We start from the raw sequence: 17277 nt of genomic DNA on the forward strand, positions 1-17277 counted from the left end.
TACTTAAATCGTAGTAAATTATAACCAGAGTTAACTGTACTTTTACTTGAGCACCATAGTCGTGTATTTTTACACCTCTGATAAATAGTTTGTATTTCAGTGCGGTATTGAAACTGGAGTTATCATTTCTGTCTCACACTGTGGGAGGCAGCAATGAGCCCGACATAAGGAAGTCAGCCTTGAAATGTAAAGCGAGAGCCACAAAGCAATGAAATCACTTCCGAGTCAAGAAGAATGGCGGCTGAAGCCGGGTCTGTAGCATCCGTAGCATCAGCCCCGATGAGTCGCAGTGATGTCCCTGTTTTTCCTTCGGTGGCCCTGTCGGCGGAGGCCGCCCCGTTCGTTCCGCTCGGGACGGACGGTTGGCAGCTCGGCTCATCGTCGGACGCCGAGAAACAGTTCTCCCGCTGCTCCGCAAAGCTCCGAGCACTGCGGGGAGACTCGGGCCAGCTGAGAGAAGATCTCAACTTGCTGTTTGACCAGCTTCTGTCCGAAAACTACAACAAAACCTTCGACCCGAGTATTAACATCCGACCAGAGGTAACGGTTTCTGGAAGCCACTGTTTCGCTTTAATGAATGACTCTGTAAACTAAGGACTTTCACTCGGATGTGCCTGATTTATTTTTCAAAGTTTCTAAAGCCGTTAAAGTCTATAGAGCCCTTACGACTGCCTTTATTCTATTACCATCAAAGATATATCTCATAGGATAAGTTTAACACACTAACATACTAAACGAGGCATTTCCTGAGACTTTTCCATTTCACCAGCTGTTGTAACCATGACAACCTCAGCCGTTTTTGATGTCACCATTCCACGCGGACACTCGTCAGCCCTTCAGCACCAGCAGTCGTGACGCAGTTATCTCACACACCTAACACTAAGCTTGAAAACAGTTATGAGATTTTAAGAAACATCAAATACTCAGACACTTTAAAGTAGTGACAAAACTGTCGAAAATTCACCAAAGTAGACTGCATCCGGTGTAAACGACGTTCAAAGCCATTTTGTCTTTGGTAGGATTGGCACACCCACCTTGCCCTACTTTGGCTTTCTCAGTTGTGTCTTCTGAGGCTTATTTAAATGTTTGATATCAAAAAGTTTTTTGTAGATTATTTACTGCTGTTAAAGAGGGTTCTGATTCTTTCCATTTCAGGATGTTTGCAGCCTGCTGAAACACGCCAGCGGTCTGGTGCCACTGAATCAAGAACATTTAGTCATCAAATTCTGCCAGCTGGTGCATCATCTACTTAACCAGCTAAAGGTAATACATTTACCCTAATTAGGACAGAGCTTTTGTCACTGACATGTGCTGATTTTGTCTGAATATGTCAAACAGGGTTGGTGCAAGATATTGCTGTGACAGTGTAAAGGCCTGCCCACAGGACTGACAGGGCCCCTGAAAAACCCAGTGGATGGGCCCTCCCCAGTTTAGATTTATTCGTGACATCAATGCATGTGTGTTGGATCAGTAGCATTGGTAATTGCGTCCTAGGTAACAGTTACCTCATTTTGGGGCTGAAAAGTGTATCAAGCTGTTATTTGGTTGTAATATTCAAATTACTTATTCATGCCACTTTTTAAACCCCGTATTATCACTGATTCCTCCCATTTTTTGCCACATTTGACCAATTACTGTCATTTGTTGCCTATTTTTGCCACCTTTTTCCTTTTTTCAGTTTTTATTTTCAATATGCAAAACAATTAAGGGACAAGACAAATATTATCCAATCATGACGTTACAAAGTATACAGCAGTATAGAAACCATCCATCCATTTTCTATACTGCTTATCCCGTTGGGGGTCGCCAGTCAATCACAGGGCTGACATATAGAGACAAACAACCAGGCACATTCTCTCACACCTACGGCCAATTTAGAGTCACGAATTAACCTAATGAGCTTGTTTTTGGTGTAGGGGGGAAGCTGGAGTAGACACGCATGCACGGGGAAAACATGCCCTGACCAGGAAGCGATCCAGGAACCTTCTTGCTGTGAGGCAACAGCGCTAACCCATGCGCCACCGTGGAACCCCAAATAAAGAAACTAATAAAATGAAAAGAAAAGGAACATATATAATAACAAGACAACTGCTCCTTTTAAAAGTAACGATAAACTCTGTGTTAAGACTGAGATGATAATTGGCCTAAAGGCTTCTTAATAGTTTTAGAGCATTATGAAAGAACAAACAGTCTGTCTTTGTGTAGGGCAGTGATCATTTATATATTACCTTAGGAGTAAAACTAATCTTGCTTATATTCCCAGTATCACCTCTTTACAATATTTTCAGAATTTTAGCATCGCCCAGCAGCTGGGAGAGAGGTGCCAAAATTTCAAAATATAAGTTAGTTTCTCCATAGCATAACATAATTTCTCTCAGCCATTGAGTCACCTGCAGTCTCTGAATATTCTTCCATGTAGGAGCTATCAAAATGTTTTGCTTGAAGCAAACCCATATTTATGAGGATTTTTTATTTCTTAGTATGACCAGGGTGGCCATATTTTAGCAACTTTTTTATACCCTTTTTGCTAATTTAGCTGTCATTTTGGTTTCTTTTAACCCATTTTTTCCACTTTCTAGCTGCTTTTCACCATTTTTCTGCACATTGTTAACCTTTTTTGCCTTTCTTTGTCCATTTTGCCACTCTTATGCCATTTGTGTTTCTTTGATCTGTAACCACCTTTTTCCACTTTTTTTCTGCCAGGTTTTGCCACATTTATCAATTTTTTCCTTTGCAAATTTTCAATGTTTTTTTTCCTATTTTCACAATTATTCAATTAGGTTTCCCTAACTTTATTTCAGTTACTTCTACTTTTTTCTCTTGCATCCTGCAACTGTGTCCTTATCTTTCAGTTAATGTAAATTTTAAAGAGACTTGTTACCACAGCTCTGTGTTTTTTTGACTGTATTGAAAAGATGAAAAGCAAACATTCATATTTGTTGCAATTCCCCTTTTTCCTTGAGCAAATTTTTCTAAGATAAAGCATTATGGTACATTTGTACTTTCTACCTAATAACATGATGCATGGGTTGTACTGGGTAGGCCCATTCTGCTGACTGTATCATCAGTATACTGGCTATACATTTAAAGAAATTTGTATATCTGCTGATTTCAGCAAACTTTTAAGCTGTTATTATCTGATACAGATATTATGTCAATAATATTGTACATCCCCAACAATTTATGATATTAATGCATAACTACTGTGTCATGATATTACAGATACTGTATTTAATTTCATTTTATGGTATTGTATCGTGTTCTGAGTTATCCTGCAATTTCTGACCCAAATGTTGATTACATTAATTGTATTTTACTTTCCCAATCATGCTGTCAGTATTTTTGCTAAGTTAATTTTCTGGTTTCACCGTTTCTTTAGGTAATAATGGATGAATACACATTGGATATTCTGGTAAAATATACTACCAGTGCATTAAAAGTGTGCAGTACGTGGACACACTCAGATGTCCTCTTAGCCCTCTCCACAATAGTGTATGGAAATGGACCTCAGTGTCACCAGGTAGGCATATGTACAAGCTGCTTGAAATTGTATTTTTGTTTATGATTGTTCTATTTTATTTAATTTTTTAACTTTTTCATAGCACCTCAGCAATTTGTTACGTGAAGATGGAGTCCTGCTGCAGTATAGTTCCCCATCTCAGCCAAATATGGAACTACGCCGTGTTGCTCTTACCTGTATGGCCAACATTTGTCTAAGGTGGGCTGAAGAGAATGTTCACCTGAAACTTTAGCATTATTTAAATTCCTAAGCTCTGTAATGGCATTCTGTTATTCAGCTGACAGCTTGCAACTTTAAAAAAAAAAAAAATGTCAGATCTTGAGAAAATAAGGATTTTATTGCCCAGCATTTTAAAAGGAGGCTTACCCAAGCCAGACAAACAGAAATAACACGATCACGCTTTTAAATGTTTCTTTGGACTGACATTTCATCGTCTTTCCTATAGGATCCCTGGTCAGCCACCTTTGGATGATCAGTTCAGAAATGTATCTTTTAGTGTCTTCGTGAAAACGCTGCAGTCACCCAAACCTTCAGACACCGATGAACTTTTCTACTGCATGGTACGGATAAGTGGTACAATGTAATATAAGATATTCAGTTGGGAAGGAAATGTATGCCATTATAGCTTACTCTTCCTGTGTTCTCTGAGCAGGTGATCCAAGCAGCACTAAAGGGACTTCAGTGTTGCCTTTCAGGTGGAAAGTGGAAATTTGGTGGAGGAGAAGAGCTCGGATCTGTTCTAGCTTTGCTAAAGGTGCCAGGCAGTAACACTTATGAAGATTGTTGTTAATTATTATTTTTTGTACATTTGCATGCAGAAAAAGCACAGATGCATTTTAAATGTCGTCATGTCTTCTGCAGAGGCTAATGTTCCAGGGAGCTCCAGGTGTCAGTGTCGAGTGGCCCGCTGTGCTTTACCCAGCAACTCTTCCTCAGTACGAGGGCCTTCCTGCACCCAAACCTTCTGAACCTAAAAAACCTACTGAAACACCAAAGGACACCACTGTGCCAGGCAAAACCTCAGGGGTAAGGCAGTCCTGTGAGGATGTATTATTTTACATTTCTCTTAGCTGCTGTTCATATTAACGGAAAGGTGCTTCTTTATGTGTCTGCATTGTCTTTTCATTTACTCTCCTTTAAACCATCTTGATGGATTTTGTCCTTGTTTTTAATCTGCATCATGTCTTCATATCTCTTTCTTTGCCCAGGTTTATCGCAAAAAATGCCTTTTAATGTTGAAAGTCCTTTAATAAAATTGGAGTTTTCCCTTGCTTTTATTTGTATGTTTTGAACTTTTAACAAATACAGTTTCTGCTGTAATATCTCTTGTCAGAATAAAAAGAGAAAATCCAGAGGAAAAGGAAAGAAGACGAGCACAGAGGAGAGCCGAGGGGAGGATGGAGAAGAGGATGATAAAGTGTCTGCTCCTCAAAAAGGTGGAGGAAGAGAGGGAGGCAGAGTCGATGCAGAATCCTTATCAAAACCCTCTGCCCTGTCTCTGTACCCATCCTGGAAGAAAAACAGTTCTGAATCTGAGTTTTCTGACCCAGAGGGCAGTGCACAGAGCAAACTAAGGTACACCAAGACTCTTTCTTAGTACTTCTTTGTTATAACGCTCTCTTACATATCAAAATTAACATTTGTTACACTTTTTCAAGATTGATTGTTATGTAAATCTCTCCTTTCTCTCAGACTTTACCATGCTCGTGTGCGTCAGGGAGCTCTGCATTGTCTGTTAGCGGTGGTAAAAAGCATTGAAAAGAGGACACTGTATGGTTTCTGGTCCTCCTTCCTCCCAGACTCTCCCATTGGGGGGCCGCCGCCTCTCACTCTGCTCACAATCATTCTGAAGGACCCCTCACCAAAAGTACGGCATTCCCCACATAATCAGGTTTCATGTTTCCCAGTTTTGTATGGCTGTAGCATCTCTTCTCTCCTTCCAGGTGCGGGCATGTGCACTCCAGGTGTTGTCGGCCATGTTGGACGGCTCCAGACAGTTCCTGGCTGTGGCTGAAGATACAGCGTCTCCTCGTACATCCTACACACCTTTCTCCTTCTCACTGGCCACTGCTGTCAGAGAGCTGCATCGAGCTCTCAGTTTGGCGCTGCTGGCTGAAACTTCCCCTCAGACGCTCACACAGGTCATAAAGGTAAAAGAGTCAGTCTCTTCAGTGATACTGTTACTGCCCCTGTGCTGCTACAGCAGCTTGTCAAAGGTGCTGTAAAGAGATGTGTTTACTAAAAATGAAACCAATTTTTTGTTTCTTTGATGAATTTTGTATAACAAAGGAGAAAAGCTGTTTAAAAGTGTCCCTCTGGTTTGCACTACGTGCTACTCTCAATGCATTCTGGAATGACTCAAAGCGCAAACCAGGAAGGTCCCCTTAAACAACCTTTCCTCCTGTTTTTATAAAATGTATTCGCAAAATGACTGATCGTATGTGCAGGGATCCTTACAGACGAGGGTCCCCACATGTCCTCTACGTAATAACAGAGCAAAGAGATGGCTTCAAAGGGGCATAATGTACTTTGAGGTCCTAACCCCTTATCTGCACCTCTCCTGTTTGTTAGTGTCTTGCCTACCTAGTTGCAAATGCTCCATACCACCGTCTCAGACCTGGTCTACTCAGCCCGCTGTGGAAACAGATGCGTCCTTATGTGCGCCATAGAGGTCTGTATCTCCTCCCCGGCCCAATTATCTCCATTCTGATATAATATGCTCTCTTTTGAGTAGATATTCTCTGTGTCTAGATGCCAACGTTCGTGTGTCAGTCCTCACGCTCTACGGGGCTCTGGTGACAACTCAGGCCCCTCTCCCTGAGGTGCAGCTTCTGCTTCGACAGCCAGAGGGCAGCAGCAGCAGCACTGGCTTAATCACGCCACAGGACTCGGCTCTCAGCTGGAGGCAAAGAGATGGAGTGTCCTCCCCGTCACGCACACCAGCCGCACTCTCCCAGCGGGGTTCGTGCACACACTCACCCCGGGTTCCACACACGCCAGGGGAAGAGGACAGTGCTCCCCCATGGCTGTTACAACTGTGTGTGTCGCTGGTGACTCAGCCCAGGGAGGACCAATCAGACAGCGAGGGAGCAGGATCAGGAGGAGGCGTTTGTTTAGAGCCCTCTCCTGTCCGTTTAGAGGCTCTACAGGTGAAAGATATTCACTAAAGTTACTTAAGATTGGCCCAGTCATTTCTAAAGTCTGATAGTGTGTCCTCTGTGCTTCAGGTCATGTCCCATCTGGTGAGGGGTTACTTCTCTTTGGTGCAGACGTGTCTCTGTGAGATTGGGCAGGTGAGCGCTCGCTGCCTCAGGGAGTCAGACCCCTCCGTACAGCTGCATGGAACAAAGGTAACACCTTCAAATCTCTCTTAAAACGGCTTTGACGCTTCTCTGCACTCCTGTTCAAGCTTCATAACTGTGTGTTCATAAAACGAGATACATAAAAGATGAAATTAGACACAGTTACAGCCTACTGATCCTTCCTATAATATCTGTCTTTTATTTAGCTACTGGAGGAGTTAGGTACAGGAATAATCCAGCAGTACAGGGCAGAAAACAACGTGCCAGAGAGCTCAAGAGTCCCCATGAGTCAAGTAAGTGTTTTTCTGATGAATCAGGACCTTAAAAAGCAGATTTTTAAAAAATGTTATAGAAAGGTAATTTAAAAAAAAAAAAACAACAACTATTTTTTCAACAGTGATTTCCTACCCCAAAACAGTTGTTTTATGTCAACATTCCAACAATGTGATAAGACAGTTAAAGGTTTGTGGTCTCGTACCTACAAGAAACACATTTGGGCCTGACAGATCACCGTAGGATTCAACGAGATGGGTTTTCAAAAATTTTTCATTCCAAACTACAATCCAAGCATAGGGGTGTGGCAATCCTGATACAAAGGCATGTGCAATTTGTTGAATCCAAAGTTATTGCAGACAAAAATGGCCGTTACATTATTGTCCAAGGCTTACTATATAACGTACCCATTGTATTGGCATGTGTCTATGCCCCCAATTGGGATGAACCAAAATTCCCACCATCTTATTCTCAGGGCAGACCTTAACTGTGTTCTCCATCATACTTTGGATTGCTCTGTTCCATCCATCTGTTTTAAGGGTTTTTAAATCACCAGGCAAGGCAATTCTCCTTTTTCTCTGTGGCTCGGATAACAATCTTATTCAAGGATAGACTTCTTTCTTCTAGACAAAAAGCTGCTATTGTGTCTCAAATCCTGTGATTATGAGAACATCGTTGTGTCAGATCATAGCCCAGTAGTAATGCAGCTCTGCTTTCCAGACCATGTACTTTCACAGAGAACTTGGCGATTAGACACGCTTCCTGACAGATGAGGACTTTACTAGCTATATTTCCATGCATATTGATATCTTTCTTGAAACCAACTGCTTTGCGGAAACTAGTATGGGCATGTTTGGGAAGCTATGAAAGCATATTTGCGCGGCCAAATTACATCTTACACAATCAGTACATACAGGAAAAGGATACAGCGCATGACAGAGCTTGATCAGCGACATTGATAAGAGACACTCATCCCAACCGTCTGCAGATCTGTATAAAGAACGCATCACCTTGCAGTCAGAATATGACTCTCTGGCATCTGCCCATGTTGAGAACATGTATCTTAGGTCTAGGCAGACCCATTATGATTATGGAGAACGTGCCAGCAAATTACTCCCCCACCAATTAAGACAATCTGCTGCACACAGTTTAATAACAGAAATTACAACAATAACTGGGGAAACTATTTCAGACCACAGGGGCATCAACAATCAATTTAAAGATTTCTATTAGACTCTTTACTCCTCAGAAGCTGCCAATAACTCCACTGTCACAGACTTTTTAAAAAATGTTAAGCTTCCAATGCTTAGCCCTGATGATGCTTCAACCCTGGAGGGGAACATATCTGCCCAGGAACTTGAGGGTGCAATTAAGGCAATGGAGAACAGTAAAGCCCCTGGGCCAGAAAGCCTCCCGATTGAATTTTATTTAAAAATTTGCCCATAAAATCATACCTGTGTTACGTGAGGTATATGCAGAGGCATTCAATCAGGGGTTGTGCCCCCCCCATCCCAATAATATCAGTCCTCTTGAAAAAGGGCAAAGACCCAATAAAACGTGACTCATACAGGCTGGTGAGTCTGCTTTGTTGCAATACCAAAATACATTCTAAAGCTCTAGCCCTGCATCTGGAGATGGTTTTACAAAAGATTATTCATCCAGACCAGGCGGGGTTTATGAAGGACAGACAATCCTGTGGTAACCTCCAAGGTTATTATAGTTAACTAAAACTAAAATTCATAAACCATTTTAGTTAATTGAAACTTAATCAAAACTAAGTTTTACTTAAAAAACGAAAACTAACTAAAACTGTAGAGTACGCTTACAAAACTAACTAAAACAAATAAGACTTCATACAGTGGAAGTTTTATGTCTGGAGTTGTATTCAAACATCATCTTTCAACAAATACAATGAAAAGTGAAGAGTACCCTGTTTGAATATGTTTTTTAACATGTATGACGTTCCCTCAGCCCTGACATGTTGCCCAAAAAACTAAAACTAATAAAAACGAAACTGAAATGAAGCATTTTTGCAAAACAAAAACTAAGCTAAACTAACAAACCAGCAGTAAAAATGAATTAAAACTAAAGTGAAATTGAAAAAGAATGTGAAAACAAAATAAAAAGAAAAACTATTGAAAAATCCAAAACTATTATAACCTTGGTAACCTCAGGCGATTGTATAATATAGGCTATTCCAATCCTGGTCCTACTGCAGAGGCTCTCATCCTGCTAGATGCACACAAAGCATTCGAAAGCATTGAATTTGGTTACTTATTTACAGCTCTTGATAGATTTGATTTTGGCGCGGGCTTCATATCCTGGATTAAAATCTCATACTCAGCACCACAAGCAGCAGTTCATACCAACAATATTATAACGAAATATTTACCCTCCTGAGGGTATTACACAGTTGTCCCTAAGCCACCCCTACCAGTCTCCCAGTCCCTGCTGTTGAAACACCCCCACAGCATGATGCTGCCACCACCATGCTTCACTGTTAGGATGGTATTGGGCAGGTAATGAGCGGTGTGTTTAGGGGCCGTCCTTATGGAGACAAGTTGAGGAATATCTGGAAAAGTATTTGATCATGTTGGTGTTTCATCCTCAAAGACTGACATTTTGGGAGCTAGAAAACACTCCTTTTTGAATCCAGGTCCCAGAGTGAACAAATCTGTATATGACAACCATTTCCTCTTCGTGTGTACAACCAAGCACATCTTTCCTGAAATGGTTTATATAACCTGCTTCACACGCAAATGTGACCGAATCCAGATAAAGTTCCTGCAAGTTGGCATTTCGGTGGTTGTGAAAAAAGGATACAAAGTCGTTTTCTTCAAAATGATCATTTTTCGTTTTTTTTTACCTGCTTTGGTCACAAATTGTCAGATTGGTGAAGGGCTGCAATGATCGTTGTCTCTCTGGAACATTGTCCTCTCTCCACACAGCATCTCTGGAGCTTTGTCAGAGTGACCATCAGGTTCTTGGTTATCTCTGCTACCAAGGCCCTTCTCCCCCCAGTTGCTCAGTTTGGCTGGGTGACCAGGTCTTGAAAGAGTCCTAGTTGTGCCAAACATCTTCCATTTGAGAATATGGAGGTCACAGTGATCTTGGGATTCTTGAGTGGAGGAGATTTTTTTCTAGCCTTCCTCAGATTTGTGCCTTGCAACAATCCTGTCTCTGAGCTCTGCAGGCAGTTCAATTAATTTAATTTTCCACAGGAGGACTCCAGCCAAAGTGTAGAAACATCTCAGCAAAGATCAAGAGTAACGGAAAGAACCCAGGCTAAATTTTAAGTGTTGTTGTACAAGGTCCGAACACTTCATGTCAATGTGATAACCCAGTTCTTTACTTTCAATAGATTAGCAAAATAAATCTAAATTTCTGTTTTCACTTAATCATTATGGGGTACTGAGTATAGATGAATGAGTGAAAAAATAATAATTTCAATGATAGTAGCATGTAAAACCTTGGGAAATTACCTCGTATTGGGTGCCTAAGACTTCCATTTTTGTTGCAGTGGTATCAAAATATATAGATATTTCATTTTACTATCACTGTTTTGAAGTTTAAATTTCTGTTATCGTGACAGGTAAGTTGTCTCATTTCATATTTATTTTGAAATGCTGTAGGTGGTGCTGTTTTGGTCTGAAGTCTTAAGTGGTCCCCTAAATGCAGCCCTGCAGAACGAACAACACCCCACCCTGCAGACGAGTGCCTGCGAGACGCTCTCTTCCATCCTGCCGCAGGCCTTTGCACAGCTGCCTGTGAGTCTTCTCATCCGTACTTTACACAAATATCCACTCAAGCAACATCAAAATGTACTGTTGACATATATTCATCTATATAGGAGAAGACCCAGCTGATGTGCATCACCGTGCTGCTGGGCCTGACCTACAGTGAGAACTATCTGGTGAAGACTGCAGCTGTCAGAGCTTTAGGAGTCTACATACTGTTTCCCTGTCTGAGAGAGGTTTGGATTTGGACTACAAAGCAACATGCTTCTTATCAGCTCACGAGGATCTGTTACACAAGTTATGCTTTTTTTTTCTATTTTCAGGATGTGATGTTTGTGGCGGATACAGCAAACACCATCCTCGCTGCCCTGGAGGATCGATCTCCAAACGTCCGTGCTAAGGCAGCCTGGTCCCTCGGCAACCTCACAGACACTCTTATTGTTAATATGTAAGATAGAAAGTCTTGAATCAAAACCATATTTAATGTAAGGAGTCCAAAACAACTGTATATTTAAACAATGCATCCACAATCGTAATTCTACCATATCACCAACATGAACATAAACTTTGTCCACACTGGCTTCTTCAGCCATCAAAAACTGTTTGCCTTAAGGGTAGAACGCCTGTCCAGACAAAGATTGGTTCATTTTTATAGAAACTAGGGCTCATTACAACAGAGTTATTTTTCAGGACAATTTTTGTTTGAATGTACTGGTTTTAGGTTAATGAAGGGTTTTGCATTAACCTGTAGAACATAGAATTCAAGTAAAACTTTTAATATCCTGCCAATTTTTCAGGGAAAGTGTAGGTGTGGACTTCCAAGAGGAATTATCAGACATGCTGCTGCTTAAGATGCTTCAGGCAGCCACCCGGGCATCAGACGACAAAGACAGGGTGAGAGCACTAACACTTTAACGTTAAAAAAAATTAGATACAAACACATCGTAAATTTTCCACAATTCGTTCTGACACAACATTTCCTAATCCTCTCTGAAAATCTCTGTTTGCCTCCTTCAACCTGCTCCCCCTCTCAGGTAAAGTCAAACGCAGTGCGAGCACTTGGAAATCTGCTTCATTTTCTGCGTCAGAGTCAGCTGACGCGGTCTGCGTTTCAGCGCCCGCTGGAAGACGCAGTTCGTGCTCTGGTGAAAACTGTCCAATCAGAAGCAACCATGAAGGTCAGATGGAATGCCTGCTGTGCTTTAGGAAATGCCTTCAGGAACCCCTCACTACCGCTGGGTAAGAATGTATTACATAGCATTGTGTTGAATGGTCTCTAATGGGTATTCCTTGATTTTTGGAGCCAGCTTTGAGTGGCCTTTATTTTTTTGCATATCTGGATTGTACTCATTTGTTCTAAAATCAGAGATTTTGGCTTGGGCTCTCCATGTTTCCAGTCTTCAGGCTAACCCTCCTGCATGTGTAAGGGTCATAAGACATCTGAGTCACATAGACTTTAGGACAGAGTAAACCTAATGAGCACCTCTTCATATATGCCGCATTCAGAAAGTATTCAGACCCCCTTCACTTTTTCAGTGTTGTTATGTTGCAGCCTGATGCTGCCATCTCTTAAATTCAATTTTCTTTCATTAATCTACAATCAGTACCCCATAATGACAAAGTGAGTCAGATATTTAGAAAAAAAAGGCAAATTAATTAAAAGGAAAAAACTGAAATATCACTTTGAGTAGTGTTCAGATGCTTTGAAAAACACTTAAATGTTCCTCCCATTTCTGTTGGTCTTTGCTGAGATGTTTCTACATCTTGATTGGACATGATTTGGAAAGAAACACACCTCTGTAGGATGACTCATAGCTGATAAGTCATACCGGAGCAAACACCAAGCCATGAGGTCAAAGGAACTGCCCGCAGAGCTCAGAGATAGGATTGTTGTAAGGCACAGATCTGGGAAAGGATACAAAAACATTTCTGTTGGACTGAAGGTTCCCAAGAGCACAATGGCCTCCATAATTTTCAAATGGTAGAAGTTGGCACAACCAGGACTCTTCCAAGACTGCCAAACTGAGCCACCAGAAGGGAAGGGCCTTAGTAAGAGGGGACCTAGAACCTGATGGTCATTCTGACTGAGCTCCAGAGTTCCTTTGTGGAGATGGGACAAAGTTCAAGAAGGACAACCATCACTGGAGCCTTTCACAAATCTGGGCTTTTTTGGCAGAGTGGCTGGAGAAAAGCTTCTCCTCAGTGAAAACATGTGAAATACCACTTGGAGTTTACAAAAACCACCTCTCAGACTGTGAGAAACAACATTCTCTGGTCTGATGAAACCGAGATTGAACTGTTGGGCCTTTAATCTAAATGTTATGTCTGGAGGAAACCAGGCACATTCATCACCTGCCCAACACCATTCAGACAGTGAAGCATGGTGATGGCAGCACAATGCTGTGGGGGTGTTTTTCAGCAGCAGGGACTGGGAGACCGCTCCATTCAGCTTTCCCTCAATCCTGGCCAAAGTACAGAGATAATTCCAAAGAAAACCTGTTGCGCAGGACCTCAGACTGGACTGAAGGTTCACTCTCTAACATGACAGTGACCCTAAGGAAGGCAACCACAACACAGGAATGGCTTAGTGACAACTCTGTGAAAGTCCTAGAGTGGCTCAGCCCAAGCCCTGACATGAACCCTATGAAACATCCTAGGAGAGACCTGAAAATGGCTGTCCAACGGCAGTCCCCAACCAACCTGACTGAGCTGGAGAGGATTAGCAGAAAAGAATGAGGAGAGGGTCAGAACACTTATGTCAACGTGATGTTGATGTGATAGTGAGAGAATAAAATAATTTAAATATTTGTAGCATCAGGCTGCAGTATAAAAACTTAGAAGGGTGAAGGAGATCTGAATACTTTCTAAATGTGCTGTATATGAACTTATTTTACAATTAGATTTTTTTATTGTTGATTTTACCTGACAGAAGTTTAAGTTTTCAGTTTAAGTCTTGCCACCTCTTTCTTTCTTTCAGACTCGGCCTCTTGGTCTCGTGATGCTTTCTCTGCCCTTTGCCATGTCGTCACTTCCTGTAAGAACTTTAAAGTGCGCATCAAATCTGCTGCTGCCCTGTCAGTCCCCGCTCGTCGGAGTTGCTACGGGGACACAAAGCGGTTCAGCTGTGTGTGGCATTCCCTGGCTACAGCACTGGAGAACAGCGAGGACACAAACGACTTCTTGGAGTATCGCTACAGCGCCAGTCTGCGGCACACGCTCTCACAAGCTCTGCTGCACCTGCTCAGCCTCAGCCAGCCACAGGATATGCCGACATTAGGGACGTCACTGGCTGGGGATGAGGGGAGGGGCATCAAAGAACATTTGATAAAGTATGTCAGGGCAGAGGAAGGAAGCAGTGGAGGAGGTGGAGGAGTTGGGGAGGAGGAACAAGGAGAGAAGGAAACAGGAGGGGACAGTTTTACTCCTCAGCAGAGAGTTGGAGGTGTGCAGCAGACTCTGATCAGACTGAAAGAGCTGAAGTTTGAAGGAGAGGAGGAGAGAGGTAAAGAGGAGGTAGTTCTTTTCCTCGAGGATTTGCTGAAGACTTTTGAAGAACCTTAAAATGTATAATTTCCTTCTGCTGCAATGAGGGCAAGTCTTTAAAGATACACTCATGTAGTCAGGACTGGGACATCAGACATGCCCATAGTGGACTGTAATAACCTTTTTTCCTCTCTATAAGCTTTGCACACAATAATAATTACCTTTTTCTTATTGAAAATACTAAAATAAATATTTTAGTTAAGGTTAATTTAGATAGTTATATCTCGTTGAAATGGTATGGTATGTTTTTTAATTAAAATTATGTCAAAATGCCATAACTGCAACATTTGAGGGCCTTATGTTCCTTTAGTTGTCAGACAAGCTAAGTTGAAGGGAGTCTATGCCATACCTTCAGCAATGGACTGATCAATAACCTGCCCAGTTGTTTGGTCAAATAACTTCTTTGAGTCATAACTAAATTCACGGAAGTTTGAGAAATTTCTGGATACTGAGAGCCTCCAAGAGTCTGACCATAAGGAGACTTAGCCTGTGGAAAGATTTCTCTGCTTAACACCAGTGAACATTTGACTGATGTGCTGAAAAAACGCTACTTGCATACCTAGAATGCAAAATGGAGAAGAAACTCTAGGAGGCCACATCTGGTTCATGTACAGGTGTATCTCAAAAAATTAGAATATCAGAATAAAGGTCCTTTTTTCTGTGATTTAATCAGAAAGTTACATTTCTATCATCATAGATTCAATCAAAGCGAGACATTTCTGAACTTTATAAAATCTTGATGATAACAGCTCATGAAAATAAAAAATGCTAAAAATATTTAAAGATTGTGTAAAAGTCAAATTTGCAAAGGTTTCCTGAGCCTTTATTCTCTCGCTCTGATTCAGTACACGCAACCACCATCATGGGGAAGACTGCTGACTTGACAAATGTCCAGAAGACAATCATTGTCCTCCTTCACAAGGAGGGTAAGCCACAGAAGGTCACTCCTGAAGGGGCAGGCTGTTCTCAGAGGCTGTTTTGAAACAAATTCATGGAAAGTTGACTGGAAGGGAAAAGTGTGGTAAGAAAAGGTGTGCAAGCAACAAGGATGAGCTCAGCCTTCAGAACAGACAGAGCAGATTCAAGGACTTACGGGAGGGTCACAAGAAGTGGACTGAAGCTGAGTCAGTTGACCAAGAGCCACTACACTCGGATCGGTCCAGGAAATGGACTACAAGTGTCGTGTTCTTAGTGTCAAGCCACTCCTAAACCACAGAACTGGACCATTGCTCAGTGGTCCAAAGTCCTGTCTTCAGATGAAAATTAATTTTGCATTTCATTTGGAAATCAAGGTCCCTGGGTCTGAGGAGGATCTGGGAGCACGGAATCCAAGGTGCTTGAAAGTCAGTGTTCTCAGTTTCCACAGTCAGTGATTGTTTGGGGTGCCATGTCATCTGCTACATGCCACATCACATTGATGCAGTACTTTGTGCTAAATGAGCTCCAGTGAAGTACTGAGTGCATAAATGAGCATAATTTCCTGGAGGTCAACATTGACGTGTACATTTCAAGCACTGGTATTAATCCATCAACCTTTCTGATTGATTATGAGCCAACCAACAATTTCAGTCATCACTATTTGACAATTCAATGATAATACATTGTTCACATTAAAAGGTGTTGATGTTTAACATCTCTTTAGTACAGGGGTGTCCAAACTATGGACCGGGGGTCAAATGTGGCCCCTGGTCCAATTTTGATTGGCCCGCTACCATGCTAATATTGTAAACAAACATCTCAGCAGGAAGTATTAATTGATGTTTTTCTGTGACTGAACTGTACATGGTAAAAATATTGGCAATCAAAATGATAATATCTTGTTTTATACCTCCCCGATGAGTTTCAGCAGCAAATAGCAGTACCAATAATATCCCAGGGGCAGAGCCAGTGGCAGCCAGGACGAAACAGGACCCCTTGAAATCCGACTGCTACCCCCCAAAACCTGGAAATGATTGTCTATTTGCCTTGTCAGCCATTAAATCAAACATTTAGCGTTAGTTCAGACAGGCCACAAAGTCAAGCTCTGCCCCAGTCAGCTGATAGAGCGGAGGCCCTCATTAGCTGACTACCAGCTGATTCACTCTAAGCACGCTATTGGCCAATCGCTCTCATTGCTGCCTTATTTCTGTATGTGGCCCTCAGTGGAAAAAGTTTGGACACACCTGCTTTAGTATGATCCTTCTTGGGTAGACCATCAATTTTGAACACTAAGGTAAATGAAGAGTGTGAAAGTAACCATCTCCATCTACCCTTGGATTCTATCCCTTTCTCTCCTGTAACATGGAAATAATCAAATACACAAACTCTCTTCTCTGCATCTCTTATCTATCTGTTTCAGTTTTTGTAACAAGATGTACACGGCACTGTTGAAGTACTTCTTAATTTATGCACTTTCCCCACTCTGGGATTAATAAAGTATTCCATCCATTCTGTTCTACATTTTTCTCTATTTACTTTTCCTACAACGTATTCTGTCTACTTCAACTTCAAACAACAGGAAGAGGTGTATAAATCAGTATGGTGTTAATCTGTTAATTGTAAAATGTCACTTTAGTGCATTACTCATCTACAAACTGAATTTGACTGCATCTATGTCTAAATATCTGCTACCATAAACTTCCAAATGGTACATTACAGAGGGAAATTCCTAACACTCCACTTCCTTTTGGACAGTTTTAGTAAAGACTTACTGAGTTCTTGATAGAAAATATAAAGTAAGGGAGAATGTCCCAAAGGTGCTTGATGAAGTTGAGGTCAGGGCCCTGTGCAGGTCAGTCAGTTCTTCCACTCTGAGCTCATCAAACCAGTCTTTACAGTCCTTGCTTTGTGCACTGGGGCACAGTCATGTTGGAATAGAAAAGGGCCTCTCCAAAATGTCTTGGTATGATGAGGCATTAAGATT

General features: G+C 41.6%; 1 protein-coding gene across 1 annotated transcript; it reads left to right on the forward strand.

The window, feature by feature from the left end:
• The first annotated feature begins 234 nt into the window (after positions 1–234).
• Positions 235–16787, forward strand: heatr6 (HEAT repeat containing 6). The gene is made up of 20 exons (XM_041802225.1): positions 235–540; positions 1156–1263; positions 3380–3520; positions 3603–3718; positions 3966–4080; positions 4173–4274; positions 4382–4546; positions 4854–5095; positions 5213–5387; positions 5464–5670; positions 6092–6191; positions 6272–6669; positions 6748–6870; positions 7029–7115; positions 10728–10862; positions 10946–11068; positions 11156–11280; positions 11630–11726; positions 11867–12071; positions 13810–16787. Exons 1-20 carry the CDS (start codon positions 235–237, stop codon positions 14391–14393), a joined length of 3654 nt encoding a protein of 1217 aa, XP_041658159.1. The 3' UTR covers positions 14394–16787.
• Positions 16788–17277: the final 490 nt, after the last annotated feature.

Source organism: Cheilinus undulatus, linkage group 12 (assembly GCF_018320785.1).
Source record: "Cheilinus undulatus linkage group 12, ASM1832078v1, whole genome shotgun sequence".
In the NCBI taxonomy this organism is placed as follows: domain Eukaryota; kingdom Metazoa; phylum Chordata; class Actinopteri; order Labriformes; family Labridae; genus Cheilinus; species Cheilinus undulatus.

Bases quoted from the DNA above. Each gene is read 5' to 3' on its own strand.
- heatr6 (XM_041802225.1), top strand. From the start codon at position 235: ATGGCGGCTGAAGCCGGGTCTGTAGCATCCGTAGCATCAGCCCCGATG. The intron at 5,388-5,463 runs GTACGGCATTCC...CTCTCCTTCCAG, and splicing joins TGAAGGACCCCTCACCAAAA to GTGCGGGCATGTGCACTCCA. The intron at 12,072-13,809 runs GTAAGAATGTAT...TCTTTCTTTCAG, and splicing joins GAACCCCTCACTACCGCTGG to ACTCGGCCTCTTGGTCTCGT.